The 19,739-nt window shown below is 54.1% G+C and overlaps 1 protein-coding gene across 3 annotated transcripts; it reads right to left on the bottom strand.

Moving 5' to 3' along the window:
- Positions 1–4,740: 4,740 nt before the first annotated feature.
- On the bottom strand, positions 4,741–19,309 carry PAQR5 (progestin and adipoQ receptor family member 5). 3 transcript variants are annotated; one of them, XM_075575445.1, is made up of 8 exons: positions 19,017–19,309; positions 14,175–14,315; positions 13,939–14,066; positions 12,019–12,224; positions 10,041–10,167; positions 8,209–8,305; positions 6,476–6,620; positions 4,741–4,978 (listed from the first exon to the last, which is right to left on the bottom strand). In XM_075575445.1, the coding sequence occupies exons 2-8, from the start codon at positions 14,223–14,225 to the stop codon at positions 4,746–4,748; spliced, it is 987 nt and encodes a 328-aa protein (XP_075431560.1). In that variant the 5' UTR covers positions 14,226–14,315; positions 19,017–19,309; the 3' UTR covers positions 4,741–4,745. The 3 variants fall into 3 exon arrangements, with proteins under 3 accessions (XP_075431560.1, XP_075431561.1, XP_075431559.1); XM_075575446.1 differs by lacking the exon at positions 19,017–19,309 and adding an exon at positions 17,934–18,069; XM_075575444.1 differs by lacking the exon at positions 19,017–19,309 and adding an exon at positions 17,199–17,335.
- Between the last annotated feature and the right edge of the window lie 430 nt (positions 19,310–19,739).

Genomic DNA, 19,739 nt, shown 5'->3' with positions numbered 1-19,739 from the left:
ACGTACTGACCCCCCCAGCACCTCCTCAAACACTGCCCCCCCAGCACCTCCTCACGTACTGCCCCCCCCCAGCACCTCCTCACGCACTGCCCCCCAACACACACTGCCCCTCCAACACACACTGCCCCCCAACACACACTGCCCCCCCAACACACACTGCCCCCCCAACACACACTGCCCCCCCAACACATACTGCCCCCCAACACCTCCTCACGCACTGCCCCCCAGCACCTCCTCACGTACTGACCCCCCACGCACTGCCCCCCCCAGCACCTCCTCACACACTGCCCCGCAGCACCTCCTCACGTACTGACCCCCCCAGCACCTCCTCACGTACTGCCCCCCCAGCACCTCCTCACGTACTGCCCCCCCAGCACCTCCTCACGTACTGCCCCCCCAGCACCTCCTCACGCACTGACCCCCCCAGCACCTCCTCACATACTGCCCCCCAGCACCTCCTCACGTACTGACCCCCCAAGGACCTCCTCACGCACTGACCCCCCAGCACCTACTCACGCACTGCCCCCCCAGCACCTACTCACGTACTGACCCCCCCAGCACCTCCTCACGCACTGCCCCCCCAGCACCTCCTCACGTACTGACCCCCCCAGCACCTCCTCAAACACTGCCCCCCCAGCACCTCCTCACGTACTGACCGCCCCAGCACCTCCTCAAACACTGCCCCCCCAGCACCTCCTCACGTACGGACCCCCCCAGCACCTCCTCAAACACTGCCCCCCCAGCACCTCCTCAAACACTGCCCCCCCCCCCAGCACCTCCTCACGCACTGCCCCCCCAGCATCTCCTCACATACTGACCCCCCCAGCACCTCCTCACGTACTGACCCCCCCAGCACCTCCTCAAACACTGCCCCCCCAGCACCTCCTCACGTACTGAGCCCCCCAGCACCTCCTCACGTACTGACCCCCCCAGCACCTCCTCACGTACAGACCCCCCCAGCACCTCCTCAAACACTGCCCCCCCCAGCACCTCCTCACGCACTGACCCCCAGCACCTCCTCACGCACTGACCCCCAGCACCTCATCACACTTTGACCTTCAAGCATTGACCCACAGCACCTCCTCAAACACTGACCCCCCCCAGCACCTCCACACGTACTGACCCCCCCAGCACCTCCTCACGTATTGACCCCCAGCACCTCCTCACGTACTGCCCCCCCAGCACCTCCTCACGCACTGCCCCCGCCAGCACCTCCTCACGTACTGCCCCCCCCCAGCACCTCCTCACGCACTGCCCCCGCCAGCACCTACTCACGCACTGACCCCCCCAGCACCTCCTCACGTATTGACCCCCAGCACCTCCTCACGTACTGACCCCCCCAGCACCTCCTCACGTACTGGCCCCCAGCACCTCCTCACGCACTGACCCCCCCAGCACCTCCTCACGCACTGACCCCCCCCCAGCCCTCCTCACGTACTGCCCCCCCCAGCACCTCCTCACGCACTGACCCCCCAGCACCTCCTCATGTACTGCCCCCCCAGCACCTCCTCACGTACTGACCCCCAGCACCTCCTCACGCACTGACCCCCCCCAGCACCTCCTCACGTACTGACCCCCCCAGCACCTCCTCACGTACTGACCCCCCCAGCACCTCCTCACGTACTGATCCCCCAGCACCTCCTCACGTACTGACCCCCCCAGCACCTCCTCACGTACTGACCCCCAGCACCTCCTCACGCACTGACCCCCAGCACCTCCTCATGCACTGACCCCCCCAGCACCTCCTCACGTACTGACCCCCCCAGCACCTCCTCACGTACTGACCCCCCCAGCACCTCCTCACGCACTGCCCCCCAGCACCTCCTCACGCACTGACCCCCCCAGCACCTCCTCACGTATTGACCCCCAGCACCTCCTCACGTACTGACCCCCCAGCACCTCCTCACGTACTGACCCCCCCAGCACCTCCTCACGTACTGACCCCCCCAGCACCTCCTCACGTACTGACCCCCCCCACCTCCTCACGTACTGACCCCCCCCAGCACCTCCTCACACACTGACCCCCCCAGCACCTCCTCACACACTGACCCCCCCAGCACCTCCTCACGTACTGACCCCCAGCACCTCCTCACGTACTGACCCCCCCAGCACCTCCTCACGCACTGCCCCCCCAGCACCTCCTCACGCACTGCCCCCCCAGCACCTCCTCACGCACTGACCCCCCAGCACCTCCTCACGTATTGACCCCCAGCACCTCCTCACGTACTGACCTCCCCAGCACCTCCTCACGTACTGCCCCCCCCCAGCACCTCCTCACGTACTGGCCCCCAGCACCTCCTCACGCACTGCCCCCCCAGCACCTCCTCACGTACTGGCCCCCAGCACCTCCTCACGCACTGCCCCCCCAGCACCTCCTCATGTACTGGCCCCCAGCACCTCCTCACGCACTGACCCCCCCAGCACCTCCTCACGCACTGACCCCCCCCAGCACCTCCTCACGTATTGCCCCCCCCCCAGCACCTCCTCACGCACTGACCCCCCCAGCACCTCCTCACGTACTGCCCCCCCAGCACCTCCTCACGTACTGACCCCCAGCACCTCCTCACGCACTGACCCCCCCAGCACCTCCTCACGTACTGACCCCCCCCAGCACCTCCTCACGTACTGACCCCCCCAGCACCTCCTCACGTACTGACCCCCCCAGCACCTCCTCACGTACTGACCCCCCCAGCACCTCCTCACGTACTGCCCCCCCAGCACCTCCTCACGTACTGACCCCCAGCACCTCCTCATGCACTGACCCCCAGCACCTCCTCACGCACTGACCCCCCAGCTCCTCCTCACGCACTGACCCCCCCAGCACCTCCTCACGCACTAACCCCCCCCAGCACCTCCTCACGCACTAACCCCCCCAGCACCTCCTCACGTACTGACCCCCCCAGCACCTCCTCATGCACTGACCCCCCAGCACCTCCTCACGTACTGACCCCCCCAGCACCTCCTCACGCACTGACCCCCCCCCCAGCACCTCCTCACGTACTGCCCCCCCCAGCACCTCCTCACGCACTGACCCCCCCAGCACCTCCTCACGTACTGCCCCCCCAGCACCTCCTCACGTACTGACCCCCAGCACCTCCTCACGCACTGACCCCCCCCAGCACCTCCTCACGTACTGACCCCCCCAGCACCTCCTCACGTACTGACCCCCCCAGCACCTCCTCACGTACTGACCCCCCCAGCACCTCCTCACGTACTGCCCCCCCAGCACCTCCTCACGTACTGACCCCAGCACCTCCTCATGCACTGACCCCCAGCAAATCCTCATGCACTGACCCCCCCAGCACCTCCTCACGTACTGACCCCCCCAGCACCTCCTCACGTACTGACCCCCCCAGCACCTCCTCACGCACTGACCCCCCCAGCACCTCCTCACGTATTGACCCCCAGCACCTCCTCACGTACTGACCCCCAGCACCTCCTCACGTACTGACCCCCCCAGCACCTCCTCACGTACTGACCCCCCCAGCACCTCCTCACGTACTGACCCCCCCCAGCACCTCCTCACGTACTGACCCCCCCCAGCACCTCCTCACACACTGACCCCCCCAGCACCTCCTCACACACTGACCCCCCCAGCACCTCCTCACGTACTGACCCCCAGCACCTCCTCACGTACTGACCCCCCCAGCACCTCCTCACGCACTGCCCCCCCAGCACCTCCTCACGCACTGACCCCCCCAGCACCTCCTCACGTATTGACCCCCAGCACCTCCTCACGTACTGACCTCCCCAGCACCTCCTCACGTACTGCCCCCCCCAGCACCTCCTCACGTACTGGCCCCCAGCACCTCCTCACGCACTGCCCCCCCAGCACCTCCTCACGTACTGGCCCCCAGCACCTCCTCACGCACTGCCCCCCAGCACCTCCTCACGTACTGGCCCCCAGCACCTCCTCACGCACTGACCCCCCCAGCACCTCCTCACGCACTGACCCCCCCAGCACCTCCTCACGTACTGCCCCCCCCCCAGCACCTCCTCACGCACTGACCCCCCCAGCACCTCCTCACGCACTGACCCCCCCAGCACCTCCTCACGTACTGCCCCCCCAGCACCTCCTCACGTACTGACCCCCAGCACCTCCTCACGCACTGACCCCCCCAGCACCTCCTCACGCACTGACCCCCCCAGCACCTCCTCACGTACTGACCCCCCCCAGCACCTCCTCACGTACTGACCCCCCCAGCACCTCCTCACGTACTGACCCCCCCAGCACCTCCTCACGTACTGACCCCCCCAGCACCTCCTCACGTACTGCCCCCCCAGCACCTCCTCACGTACTGACCCCCAGCACCTCCTCATGCACTGACCCCCAGCACCTCCTCACGCACTGACCCCCCCAGCACCTCCTCACGCACTGACCCCCCCAGCACCTCCTCACGCACTGACCCCCCCAGCACCTCCTCACGCACTGACCCCCCCAGCACCTCCTCACGCACTAACCCCCCCAGCACCTCCTCACGTACTGACCCCCCCAGCACCTCCTCACGCACTGCCCCCCAGCACCTCCTCACACACTGACCCCCCCAGCACCTCCTCACGCACTGACCCCCCCAGCACCTCCTCACGCACTAACCCCCCCAGCACCTCCTCACGCATTAACCCCCCCAGCACCTCCTCACGCACTGACCCCCCCAGCACCTCCTCACGCACTAACCCCCCCAGCACCTCCTCACGTACTGACCCCACACTGCTCCCCCGCCCTTGACCCTGACACACTGACCTGGTCACATGTCCCTGGGCTTCCTCTCTGTCGATGGCTCCCAGTACAAAGCCCAGGAGAAGCCAGCGATGACCAGCAGGCTGAGGGTCACCCCCACACTCCAAGCTCCCAGCGAGCTGGAGAAAGAAGGCGCTTCCGGCAGCCCCCCCCGGCGTAGAGTCATGTCCATGAGGAGCCCCTCCATCTGGAAGTGCGTGCCCAGGACTGCGCACACGTGGAACAGCTGGTGACTGTGGCCTGGGGACAGGAAACCACGAGTCACACACTGCTCCTCTCATCGCACCTTTAGATTGTAAGCTCTGCGTGGCAGCCATTCTCCTTGTGTTTCCAGCAAACCATGCTGCTTGGAGTCCCCTGCAATCCCAGCAAAAATATCTGCCAGCTGGACATAAGATGGCCACGGGGTCAGGCCTGCGGCCAAACTGATGTTGTGGCTTTATATACTGTAGGTGACCCCGCAGACATGGTTGTACAAGACATTCAAATCCCTTTATCCTGGGAACCAGAGCGCCCCCTAGAGGCAGGGGAACCAGGATAACCCCTGCTTCAGGTAAATGTTTAAATGTTTCAGTTTTTGGGGGATCCCTGCTTTAATGCTTTACTCCCTGCTTGTGTATACAACTCCCTGCGTGTAGGTATAGCTCCCTGCTTGTGTATACAGTTCCCTGTGTGTGTGTGTGTGTGTGTGTGTGTATATATATATATATAGCTCCCTGTGTGTATGTATAACTTCCTGCTTGTATATACAGTTCCCTGCGTGTATGTATAACGCTCTGCTTGTGTATACAGCTCCCTGCGTGTATGTATATCTCTCTGCTTGTATATACAGCTCCCTCCGTGTATGTATAACTCCCTGCTTGTATATACAGCTCCCTGCGTGTAGGTATAACTCCCTGCTTGTGTATACAGCTCCCTGCGTGTATATATAACTCTCTGCTTGTGTATACAGCTCCCTGCGTGTATGTATAACTCCCTGCTTGTATATACAGCTCCCTGCGTGTATGTATAACTCCCTGCTTGTGTATACAGCTCCCTGCGTGTATGTATAACTCCCTGCTTGTGTATACAGCTCCCTGCGTGTATGTATAACTCCCTGCTTGTGTATACAGCTCCCTGGGAACAGTCCCGCATTGCTGTGCTGTTTATCAGTTACTCTCTGGAGCTCGGAGCGCGTTACACAGAGCGGGCCTCTGACCACCATGTGGAGGCTTCTTTCAGGGAGATTAAGGATGGACCTTTCACGGACTGTATTGGGACGACAGGTTTTTATTTTATAATAATAACTTTATTGATATAGCGCTTTTCTCCCAGTGGGACTCAACGCTTCACAGTTACAGAAAGGAAAAAAGAAGAAAACATTTAAGGTTATAAAAGAGACCAAACACAGGGAAAGATACAATGCAGTGTGGGGCGGTGCTGTGGCTATTAAATGCCGGACAGGTTGTGGGTCAGTAATTAAATGCCCGGGTAAGCAGGTCGGTCTTGAGCCTGTTATAGATTCCCAGAGAGGGGCCTCTCGGGCCGTACGAGGCAGAGTGTTCCAGAGAGTGGGAGCAGCGCGGCTAGAAGCTCGGGCGCTAAAGGAAGTCACGGGTATTCTGGGAACGTTTAGGAGTCCTTCCCCTGCAGATGGAAGTGAGCGGATGGGGGTGTGGGGAACTTGAAGAGCTAGTTTCAGGGAGTCGCCCTTATAATTAGGGAGGTGCCGTTCAGCATGCAGACTGTGTCACTCACCAACATAATCAAAGCGCCCTGGGGCCAGCCTCTCCGGGAGGTGCGTGGCAAAGAGGAAAGCGGTGAGGAAGGCGAGCACGGTGTGCTGGAGGTGCATGGGGAAGGCGGCATTCTGCGTGCAGCCATCACCGGAGCACAGGAAGAGCTGCATATACCAAAACATATTGTTATATATTATATACAGACTGATAGATCTCTATAACGCGCAGAGCGATATATATAATGTGCAGAGCAATATATATCCATAACACGCAGAGCGATATATCTCTATAACGCGCAGAGGGATATATCTCTATAACGCGCAGAGGGATATATCTCTATAATATGCAGAGTGATATATCGCTCTGTGCGTTATAGATATATATCACTCTGCGCTTTATATTATATATATATTATTTATATATATATATATATATATATGCAAATATAGCTGTATGGTCATCTGCATGTCTTAGGCAGGTCTGCAACCCCACCTTTCCCCATTATCACCCAGCATACAGCACTTCCACTGCAGCAAGGGATTCTGGGAAATGACATGCAAATGAGCACACAGTGTCACTTTTTGCCTCAATAACCATTTTTAACATGGTTCCCTATAGGCTTAAGCTTGCTGCATGGTCACAGCTTTGAGCACAGCCAGGGTTAAGGTGCATACCCAGAAAACCACCCACAGACAGCTGTTTCGACCTTGATGGGTCTCATCAGTGTGGGGTTGATTTTACTGGGAATGCAAGAGAGGCTTATGGGATAGGCTAAACCATAATACTGAGTTAAGTTATGGTGAGTAAAAAAAGTGACAAAAACCCTCCACAGGAAAGCAAATATGCAAATATAGCTGTATGGTCATCTGCATGTCTTAGGCAGGTCTGCAACCCCACCTTTCCCCATTATCACCCAGCATACAGCACTTCCACTGCAGCAAGGATGCTCATTTGCATGTCATTTCCCAGAATCCCTTGCTGCAGTGGAAGTGCTGTATGCTGGGTGATAATGGGGAAAGGTGGGGTTGCAGACCTGCCTAAGACATGCAGATGACCATACAGCTATATTTGCATATTTGCTTTCCTGTGGAGGGTTTTTGTCACTTTTTTTACTCACCATAACTTAACTATATATATATATATATATATATATATAACGCGCAGAGTGATATATTTCTATAACATGCAGATCAATAGGGGCTGAATACATATATTGCTCTGCATACACATATATACATTGCTCTGCATACACATACATTGCTCTGCATATGCACACACATTGCTCTGCATACACATATATACATTGCTCTGTATATACATACATTGATCTTCACACACATACATACATTGCTCTGCATACACATATATACATTGCTCTGCATACATATATATATATATATATATATATATATATATATTGCTCTGCATACACACACATACATTGCTCTGCTTACACATATATACATTGCTCTGCATACACATATATATATATATATATATATATATATATATATTGCTCTGCATACACACACATACATTGCTCTGCTTACACATATATACATTGCTCTGCATACACATATATATATATATATATATATATATATATATATATATATATATATATATATATATATATATATTGCTCTGCATTATGTTGCAGGCCTCCTGACATTGAATGGCTTAAGTGACCCCAAAGGGTATACGATATTTGACACAAGCTTCCCCCCCAATATTTTGAGCTCTGGACTGTACCCTGTAAAATAAGGGAATGCTATCGAACAGGTAGGGATACGCAAAGGCCGCTATTCGCATGATCTTGCTGAGCCTGGGGGATGTCCTCTCCGGGAACCTGCAGGGAGAGAGATTTATTACCGAGTGTCAGCTCTGAAGCCAAGATCAACTTACATCCTAATCACAGCATAGGCTGTATTCATCCGAGTAACGGTACACAGGAGCAGTCTGGGAATGCAGTCATCATTCTATAAAGTATGCACCACATTGCACGGGGTGTGGCGGCGGCGGCGTCTCTGGCATTCTCCGGTATTCTTCTGCAATTCCCTCTCCAACTGCAGTGAACATGGCTACGTGACATCATGGCGCTACGCGGCGTCGCGTAGCGTCCCATTGCCATAGCAACGCATGCAGTTGAGGGGACAGGGGGGTTGCAGCAGGATGCCGGGAGATGCCGCCGCAAAACGTAATGGAATTTTTTTTTAATTTTCCCCCCGGGTTGGCCTTCAGGAGAAGGTGACAAGCCTGCCTATCCCATGGTGCAATCTGGAATAAGAGACACTGTCACTGATCTGCCTGGCAACACACGACAGGAGATACGGGATTGGATAACAAAAAAACGAATGTTGAAACAAACTGCCAGTTTGAGAGACACAGGGGAAGTCCAACTGCCATTTCTGAGACATACGCACAGAAGTAGGGAGTGCCAGTCTGAGACGCCTCACAGAGAGACAGCCCGACATTCACAACGGTCAAAGAGGAGACTTGTATGAGACTGCTAGCCAAGGCGAGAGAACGTGAGAGACAGCAGCGGGAACTCATTCTCTTCTACACACAGAGAAAGGAGAAGAGCCCAGAGCAAGAGAGATCCAGATACTTGCTGAGCTGTTAAGACGCCACTGGATAACAGACAGCCGGGAGACCTGTTCCTGCAGACCTGGGTATCACCTACCTCGCAGATATACCACCCCTAACAGGCCTGAGCTGGACTATCCACCATCCTAAGATAAGAGCTCCAACACCGTGCCGGCATTAACATTGGCCTATGTGGTTGCTACATTAGACACTGAGATGATCAATGGCGGCAGCGTAGCGCCCTCACTTGCTGTGTATAATATATGTCATGTGTGAGGGTGGGAGGGTTTCTCTCTAAAAGTGTGTGTATCTATCTATCTCGTCCGCTGGGTCTGATTATAGAGTACTTAGGCCTCGTCCAGGATGGCGCTGAGCGGGCGCTCACGCTGGACACGTTGCGACAATGCACGTGGCCTGCGTGGGCGGGCGCGCCTGCTCGGCGCTCAGCCGCTTGCCGAGCAAGCAAAAATTGATTTTGCTGCTCGCAAGAGCGTCACGTGAGCGGTTTGCCCAATGAGGGCGAACCAGCTCTGTGATGTCGTGGCCGCGCCCCCAGACGCGCGCGCACCTAGACGGTCAGGAATCGCACGGCCGAGCAGGGCGCAGCGCTGGAGCGCCAGCGCGCTGGTTTCAACCCTGGACGAGGCCCAAGGGAGGATGGACTCAGGCCCTGACACATACAGGGAGATAAGAGGGGTTACATACAGAAACCTGTTGAATAAATGCCGTATAATAATGTGGCACGATTGTATTTCCGGCCTGTATATAACTAGCACTGTAATGTTTGCAATATTTAGATAATAAGCTCTGCAGGACAGAGGTTAAAATTAAACCAGTGATTTCTGTTTAACTTGAGCTCCGTATCTTCTCTATCCCGCTGAATCTCTGTGGATTTGTCGCTTATTTCTGCATATGCTACGTACCCTGTGTCACTGTGTCACTGTGTCACTGCTGTGTCCCTCTGTCCCCTGAACACATGCTGTAACTCCACTCCCTACCTGGAGTAGCAGGACACCGCGGTACACATGACGGTGTTGAGCACAGCGCAGGCCACGTAGTAGCGGTGGAAGGTGCCGTTGACCCACCGATCCGGGAAAACGTACGCAGAGTAAGCAACGGCCGACCCTGCGAAACAAACCAGAACATCGGGTACGTGGAGGGAAAGCGCGGCCCGGAGGGGAAGAGCTTATACTGAGCAAGCAGACGGGGGCAGTACTGAGTAATGTCACACAGCACACAGGCAGCGTGCAAAGTAAAAACTACCGGCAGGATATACCAAACTCCTATATAATAACATGCAGAGCGATACAATAACACGCAGAGCGATACAATAACACGCAGAGTATAATAACATGCAGAGCGATACAATAACATGCAGAGAGATACAATAATGCGCAGAGAGATATAATAACATGCAGAGAGATATAACACGCAGAGCGATACAATAACACGCAGAGAGATACAATAACGCGCAGAGAGATACAATAACGCGCAGAGAGATACAATAACACGCAGAGAGATACAGTAACGCGCAGAGAGATACATTAACGCGCAGAGAGATACAATAACGCGCAGAGATATGTAACACGCAGAGAGATACAATAAAGCGCAGAGTGATACAATAACGCGCAGAGAGATACAATAACGCGCAGAGAGATACAATAAGCGCAGAGATACAATAACGCGCAGAGCGATACAATAACGCGCAGAGAGATACAATAACGCGCAGAGAGATATAACACGCAGAGATACAATAACACGCAGAGTGATACAATAACGCGCAGAGCGATACAATAACGCGCAGAGAGATACAATAACTCGCAGAGCGATACAATAACTTGCAGAGCGATACAATAACGCGCAGAGAGATACAATAACTCGCAGAGCGATACAATAACTCGCAGAGCGATACAATAACTCGCAGAGCGATACAATAACTCGCAGAGCGATACAATAACTTGCAGAGCGATACAATAACGCGCAGAGAGATACAATAACTCGCAGAGGCATACAATAACTCGCAGAGCGATACAATAACTTGCAGAGCGATACAATAACGCGCAGAGAGATACGATAACGCGCAGAGAGATATAACACGCATAGATACAATAACGAGCAGAGCGATACAATAAAATGCAGAGCGATACAATAATATGCAGAGAGATACAATAACGCGCAGAGAGATATAATAACATGCAGAGCGATACAATAACGCGCAGAGAGATACAATAATGCGCAGAGAGATACAATAACGCGCAGAGAGATACAATAACGCGCAGAGATATAATAACACGCAGAGTGATATAATAGCACGCAGAGAGATATAATAACACGCAGAGAGATATAATAGCACGCAGAGAGATATAATAACACGCAGAGAGATATAATAACACGCAGAGAGATATAATAACACGCAGAGTGATATAATAGCACGCAGAGAGATATAATAACATGCAGAGAGATATAATAACACGCAGAGAGATATAATAACACGCAGAGAGATATAATAACACGCAGAGAGATATAATAACATGCAGAGAGATATAATAACACAGAGCGATATAACAACACGCTGAGATATAATAACACACAGAAAGATATAATAACACGCAGAGATATACTAACACTGAGACTGATCCACTGATTGAGCCACCTGTGCTGAAGCAGGGATTTCCTTAAAACCTAGCCTGTTGGTGGCCCTTGAGGATATCAGCTTAAAAATGAATTTACAGGAAAATGTGTGTCTGAGTGCAGAGCCTGTAATGTGCTCCCCCCCAAGTTGTGGGTGAATGGAATAATCTAAGTGCTGAGTGAGGAGGTGGAGTCAGTGTCTCCATGGCAACATCATGAGCCAATCACAGTGCTCTCTATATGAAAGTGCTCGAGAGCTTTGCTGGATGCTGCATTGTGATTGGTTCGTGCCCCCAGCCCTGTTGTATGAATAGGGAGGGGAGGGGGGGGGGTCGGGTCACATACCCAGACTGTAGAGACTGACCGCTCCATAGTCCAGGAAGAAGCAGATGTGCCGGGCCTTGGCAGACATGATGTTGAAGGTGTGGGCACAGCTGGACATCAGAGGGTAAATGCAGCAGGAAAGCAGGAAGACTAAGAGGGGCCACAAGATGGGGTCATTCCAGGAGCCGGCAGAGTGCAGGATGGTCAGCAGCATCCATAGGAAGTACCTGCAGAGAGGGGGGAGGACGCATGACCAGGGGAACGTTCCCTCCCGCTAGGAGCTCACCAGCTGCGGGTCCAGAAAGAAAGGGGAGGAAGAGGGAGAGTTAGGTGGGTCTTGAAATTGGAGAAACCCCCACTCCCCGCATGCAGCATCGGGGAGAGGAGCCCACGTGGCATGGAGCGGCGGGGAGAGGAGCCCACGTGGCATGGAGCGGCGGGGAGAGGAGCCCACGTGGCATGGAGCGTCGGGGAGAGGAGCCCACGTGGCATGGAGCGGCGGGGAGAGGAGCCCTACGGGGCATGGAGCAGCGGGGAGAGGAGCCCACGTGGCATGGAGCGGCGGGGAGAGGAGCCCACGTGGCATGGAGCGGCGGGGAGAGGAGACCACGTGGCATGGAGCGGAGGGGAGTGAGTCCCATATGGCATGGAGTGACAGGGAGAGGAGCCCACGTGGCATGGAGCGGCAGGAGAGGAGCCCACGTGGCATGGAGCGGCGGGGAGAGGAGCCCACATGGCATGGAGCGTCGGGGAGAGGAGCCCACGTGGCATGGAGCAGCGGGGAGAGGAGACCACGTGGCATGGAGCGGAGGGGAGTGAGTCCCATATGGCATGGAGTGACAGGGAGAGGAGCCCACGTGGCATGGAGCGGCAGGAGAGGAGCCCACGTGGCATGGAGCTGTGGGGAGAGGAGCCCACGTGGCATGGAGCGGCGGGGAGAGGAGCCCACGTGACATGGAGCTTTGGGGAGAGGAGCCCACGTGGCATGGAGCGGCAGGAGAGGAGCCCACGTGGCATGGAGCTGCGGAGGGAGGGCTCCATGTGTTATGGAGTTGCTGGGAGAGGGCCACATCTGGCATAGAGCGGCATGGAGAGCAGCCCAAGTGGCATAGAAGGGCGTATAGAGCAGCCCACGTGGCATGGATGGCTGGGAGAGGAGCCCACGTGGCATGGATGGCTGGGAGAGGAGCCCACGTGGCATGGAGCTGCGGGAAGAAGAGACCACGTGGCATAGAGTGGTGGGGATAGAGCCCCCTTGTGCCGTGGAGCGGTGGGGAGAGGAGCCTCTTGGTGCAGTTTAAGTGTTGTGGGTGGGGTATGTCAGCCGTGCGGGGCGGCCTTGCTGGAAGGGCTCGGTCAGAAGGGTATTTAGGAGGGTATAGATAGGGTGCCAGGATCCAGGTGACCATGCGGACTGGTGCCGCTGAGTTGTAAGGTTACTAGGCCCAGAAAGGCCGGATTATCGTTATGTTAGTTGGTTGAGTATAGCTGTGGCCGGCAGTGGGGGGGGGGGGGGGGGGTTACTTGGTCATGAGAAAGATGATAATAGAAAGGAAGAGATGAAAGGGGAGTGAGGTGTAAAGTTAGAGAGAGCAAGTGACTGTCACTAACACAGAAGCGAGAGCGTCACACAGACGCGGGTGGGGGGAGGACAGTTACTGGACCTGTGCAGACATATGTACCGTAGGTATGGGTATATAATGTTGTGAGGGGGTACATAATGTAATGGGGTGAGGGGGTATATAATGGTGTCAGGGGGTATATAGTGTGGTGAGGGGGTATATAGTGTGGGGGTGTGGTGTGATGGTGCAGGGTAGAATATAAGGTGTGGTGTAGGATGGGTAATATGATGCGTTGAGGGTAGGGAGGTGGGTGATGGGTCAGTGACCCCTGTGGCTGAACCAGGGAAGGTCCTTCTGGGTACCAGGAGCCGCCTCTCACCAGGTAGGTATGAAATGTGTCCAGATGTTGAGGGTCTCATTGGTCATTTGGAAGAGGCTCAGGACGCAGGCAGTGGCCGAACTCCGCGGAGAGCGATAGCCACAGATGATGCTGTCTTCATGGAACACCTGGAGAAAACAGACACTTTGTATGGTCAATATGAGGGTATTATTAGTATTAAGGGACAGTGAGGGTCAGCGTGTGGCCCCGCTGTCCCAGCCTCCTGTGGCACTCACTCTGGGCACTTGCTGGACGGTCAGTAATCGGGGTAACTTCCAGCTTAGCATGGTCCTGGGTTGGGCGTCGGACTTCACACTCCTATGCTCCGCTCTGAGTTTGCGAGGTCCCCTAACGACCTCCCCCAGCTCGTTCGGCCGCTGCAGGGACATGGGGAGCACATGTAATCACAGCTGTTGGGCTCACGTGTAACCAGCTCAGAGCTGGATAAATTCTCACATGCTTAAACCATGTTGGTGTTAGAGCGCACATCACACATCGCACAACACATATCACACACTGCACATTACATTGCACAACGCACACCGCACACCACACCATCACACACAAAACATCACAACGCACACCGAACACCACATCATCACACACAAAACATCACATCGCACACATCACATCACACACTGCACATCACATCACACACTGCACATCACATCACACACTGCACATCACATCACACACTGCACATCACACACTGCACATCACATCACGCACCGCACATCACACACTGCACATCACATCACACACTGCACATCACATCACACACTGCACATCACATCACACACTGCACATCACACACTGCACATCACATCACGCACCGCACATCACACACTGCACATCACATCACACACTGCACATCACATCACACACTGCACATCACATCACACACTGCACATCACATCACACACTGCACATCACATCACACACTGCACATCACATCACACACTGCACATCACATCACACACTGCACATCACATCACACACTGCACATCACATCACACACTGCACATCACATCACGCACCGCACATCACATCACGCACCGCACATCACATCACGCACCGCACATCACATCACGCACCGCACATCACACACTGCACATCACATCACACACTGCACATCACATCACACACTGCACATCACATCACACACTGCACATCACATCACACACTGCACATCACATCACACACCGCACCGCACATCACATCACATCACACACCGCACATCACATCACACACTGCACATCACACACTGCACATCACACACCGCACTTCATATTGCACACGGCACATCACGCTCTGTGAGAAGTTTATTTTGTTTGTCATGTTTCTCCTTCCCGTGCCAGGTACAGAGCCGTGTGACTTCACAGGCTGAGAGTAAAGTGCCAGGTACAGAGCCGTGTGACTTCACAGGCTGAGAGTAAAGTGCCAGGTACAGAGCCGTGTGACCTCACAGGCTGAGAGTAAAGTGCCGGGTACAGAGCCGTGTGACTTCACAGGCTGAGAGTAAAGTGCCAGGTACAGAGCCGTGTGACCTCACAGGCTGAGCGTAAAGTGCCAGGTACAGAGCCGTGTGACTTCACAGGCTGAGAGTAAAGTGCCAGGTACAGAGCCGTGTGACTTCACAGGCTGAGAGTAAAGTGCCAGGTACACAGCCGTGTGACTTCACAGGCTGAGAGTAAAGTGCCAGGTACAGAGCCGTGTGACTTCACAGGCTGAGAGTAAAGTGCCAGGTACAGAGCCGTGTGACTTCACAGGCTGAGAGTAAAGTGCAGGGTACAGAGCCGTGTGACCTCACAGGCTGAGAGTAAAGTGCCAGGTACAGAGCCGTGTGACCTCACAGGCTGAGAGTAAAGTGCCAGGTACAGAGCCGTGTGACCTCACAGGCTGAGAGTAAAGTGCCAGGTACAGAGCCGTGTGACCTCACAGGCTGAGAGTAAAGTGCCGGGTACAGAGCCGTGTGACTTCACAGGCTGAGAGTAAAGTGCCAGGTACACAGCCGTGTGACTTCACAAGCTGAGAGTAAAGTGCCAGGTACAGAGCCGTGTGACCTCACAGGCTGAGCGTAAAGTGCCGGGTACAGAGCCGTGTGACCTCACAGGCTGAGCGTAATGTGCCAGGTACAGAGCCGTGTGACCTCACAGGCTGAGCGTAAAGTGCCAGGTACAGAGCCGTGTGACCTCACAGGCTGAGAGTAAAGTGCAGGGTACAGAGCCGTGTGACCTCACAGGCTGAGAGTAAAGTGCCGGGTACAGAGCCGTGTGACCTCACAGGCTGAGAGTAAAGTGCCGGGTACAGAGCCGTGTGACTTCACAGGCTGAGAGTAAAGTGCCAGGTACAGAGCCGTGTGACCTCACAGGCTGAGAGTAAAGTGCCAGGTACAGAGCCGTGTGACTTCACAGGCTGAGAGTAAAGTGCCAGGTACAGAGCCGTGTGACCTCACAGGCTGAGAGTAAAGTGCCAGGTACAGAGCCGTGTGACTTCGCAGGCTGAGAGTAAAGTGCCAGGTACAGAGCCGTGTGACCTCACAGGCTGAGCGTAAAGTGCCAGGTACAGAGCCGTGTGACCTCACAGGCTGAGAGTAAAGTGCCGGGTACAGAGCCGTGTGACTTCACAGGCTGAGAGTAAAGTGCCGGCTTCGTGTGTGTGCAGCCGGGTTATTTAACTCTGCGCGTTCTGTGGGATATGATGTAATATTCTGCGTTATCAGTAAGTGTGATACAGCTGGTTACATCTGCACATTGTAGAGACCCCTCACTCCCGCGGGTCAGCGTCACACTGTAAGTGGAGGTCAGCAATAACTTGTAAGTGTGGGTCAGTATTACCCTGTGAGTGAGGGTTAGCGTTACACTGTAAGTGGAGGTCAGCAATAACCTGTAAGTGTGGGTCAGTATTACCCTGTGAGTGAGGGTTAGCGTTACACTGTAAGTGGGGGTCAGCGTTACGGTGTAAGTGGGGGTCAGAGTTACGTGGTGAGTAGCGGTCAGTGGTACTCTGTGAGTGAGGGTCAGCATTACGTGGGGGTCAGCAATACGCTGTGAGTGTGGGTCAGCATTACAGTGTAAGTGGGAGGTCAGCGTTACAGTGTAAGTGGGGGGAGTGGGGGTCAGCATTACAGTGTAAGTGGGGAGGTCAGCGTTACAGTGTAAGTGGGGTGGAGTGGGGGTCAGCGTTATGCTGCAAGTGGGGGGTCAGGGTTACATACTAACATAAGGATCCCTTGTTCCCCCAGGCTGCCCGTATCCTACCTGCTGTGAAGCCCCCGACCCCATTTTGTGCCAATGCGGGGTTCAGCCGGCTGTGCCAGAGGCCCCTGGAGTTGCAGTAATACAGTCAGACTGCCCCCCCCCCCCCCCCTGTAATATTAATGTCCGGCCGGCAGTGAGACTGTTTGTGATTTAAAGTCACGTCCTGAGAAGATTTAAAACCTGGGGAAATATTTCAGTTGTTAATGAGTAACCAGCAAGGGATGGGTCAGTTACAGAGTAATCCGGGGAGCGGGAAGCCCTGACACACGCGGCCTTTCACCTGCACAGGCCCCCAAGTTCAAGGGTGGGAGCAGGGAGAATGGGGAGGCTCAGATAAAGGGATGAGACTCCTACCCCCAAGAGCTAACACTCTAAGCTGTATGTTGGTAAATGCTTTGTAATCACAGCTCCTCGGCTGCAAATTAGGGCTGAAAATTCACAGCCCAAAAAGTATAATTCCAGACCTATTTGATAGCGACAAAATGATCCCGCGGACGCGATGTGTGTGTCGCGGACGCGGTGTGTGTCGCTACCCGAATAATCTCCGCATTCACCTGTCGTGCATGTTCCTAGCAAAACATTCAACTCTTTTAATTAAACCCGCCCGTTGTACACACCCTAACAACCTACTAAAGCAGTCACGCAGAGAAAGGTGAAGCACAAGCAAAGAATCACCGCAGAAATCATGAAAACTTGCCATTGTTTCTGGGGGGTGGGGAGGAGCTGGGTGCTTACCTGCTCAGTGGAGGGGTGAGGGGACTCAGCAATTTCAGGTGTCACTATGTGTTCAGGAGCAGCAGCCTGAGCCCGGAGGAGCAGCAGCCTGAGCCCGGCAGAGGGACAGACCTGTCACCTGCACAGCAGAAAGGTCTCAGCACTCACAGTGACAGGAACTGTCACCCAGACACATGCTCTCCCTCAGCACCCTGCCACTCTACTACTACTTCTGCTGCACACACACGCACATACACCCTCACATACACACTCACACACATACACCCTCACATACGTACACACGCACATACAATCTCACAAATATATACACACTCACATCACACACATACACACATGCATGCACATACACCCTCACATACGCACACTCACATCACATACACACACACACATACACCCTCACATACGTACACACGCACATACAATCTCACAAATATATACACACTCACATCACACACATACACACATGCATGCACATACACCCTCACATACGCACACACACTCACATCACATACACACACGCACGCACAACACACTCGCATCACATACACACACGCACGCACGCACATACACCCTCACATACGCACAAACACACATCACATACACACACGCACGCACAACACACTCACATCACATGCACGCATGCACGCACATACACCCTCACATACGTACACACATGCACATACAATCTCACAAATATATACGGACACACATTCACATCACACACATACACACATGCATGCACATACACCCTCACATACCTACACACACGCACATACACACACTCACATACAATCTCACAATATATATGCACATCACACACACATTCAACTTCACATACACACAAACATTCAACCTCACATACATATACACACACACACACACACACACTCAAACTCACATAGAGTGTAAGCTCTTCGGAGCAGGGAATCCTTTTCCCAAATGTTACTTTTATGTCTTCTTCCCTTTATTTGTTATTTATATAATTATGTCCCGTGTATTACTTCTGGGAAGCGCTATGTACATTAATGGTGCTATATAAATAAAGACATACGCACACACACACACACAGTCACACAGTCTTACCTGGGCTGTACAGTGAATGCTGCGTGATGGTCTCTCCTCTGATTCTCTCTCTCTTCTCGCTTCGCTCAGTAACGGACACTCTCTTTCTTTCCCTGTCACCAACTTTTCCTTCCTTCCCTGTCTCAGGTCTTCCCTGTTCCTCCTCTCGCTCTCTCTGTCTCCCCTCCTCCTCCCGCTCTCCCGCTACCTCTGTCTCGTCCCTCCTTGGTTTCTGTTTGTTACCCCAAACACTTTGTAACCTGTCAGACAGGTTGAGGTGGGACACCATTCCGACACCTGAGCTGCCCCATGGTGACTCGGATGGCAGGGAAGGGCAGAGGGGGTAATAGAAAAGGGTGGCTCTTCATGACACTTTTGTTTTTTAATTTAAAATCTTAAAAACACTTTTTTTCTTAAAACAATTTTACTTAAAAACAATTTCCTTTTAGTAACCATTTTTCTGTTATGACCGAGGAAATGTATCCTAAATCTCTCAGCTTGGTTTATTAGGAGGGGGTGAGAGTAAAGTTCTGCTAGCTTTATTGGTTCTGGAGAAAAGTAGATTCAATGCAGGTTGTGATGCCCTTTAGTGGCCCAACATTACAGTTTCTTATAGATGAGGATATAGTGTACAGAGCTATCGATGCCTTAGAGGTTTGTTCTCCCAGTATACAGCGGCAGCAGTGAGAACAGGGGTGGACAACACCAGTCCTCGTGACCCCCCAACAGGTCAGGTTTTAAGGA

The sequence above is a fragment of the Ascaphus truei genome, chromosome 18 (assembly GCF_040206685.1).
Source record: "Ascaphus truei isolate aAscTru1 chromosome 18, aAscTru1.hap1, whole genome shotgun sequence".
Taxonomy (NCBI): Eukaryota; Metazoa; Chordata; class Amphibia; order Anura; family Ascaphidae; genus Ascaphus; species Ascaphus truei.
The sequence above is the reverse complement of the archived record's forward strand: the minus strand, read 5'-3'. Positions and strand labels throughout refer to the sequence as shown.

What these genes read in the sequence shown, in the direction of transcription:
- PAQR5 (XM_075575444.1), bottom strand. Translation starts at nt 17,222, where the DNA reads ATGGGGTCGGGGGCTTCACAGCAG. An exon ending in GGTCGGGGGCTTCACAGCAG is followed by an intron (nt 14,316 to 17,198) that starts GTAGGATACGGG and finishes ATGTCCCTGCAG; the next exon opens with CGGCCGAACGAGCTGGGGGA. An exon ending in AGGGCGCTTTGATTATGTTG is followed by an intron (nt 4,979 to 6,475) that starts GTGAGTGACACA and finishes TCCTGTCCCCAG; the next exon opens with GCCACAGTCACCAGCTGTTC.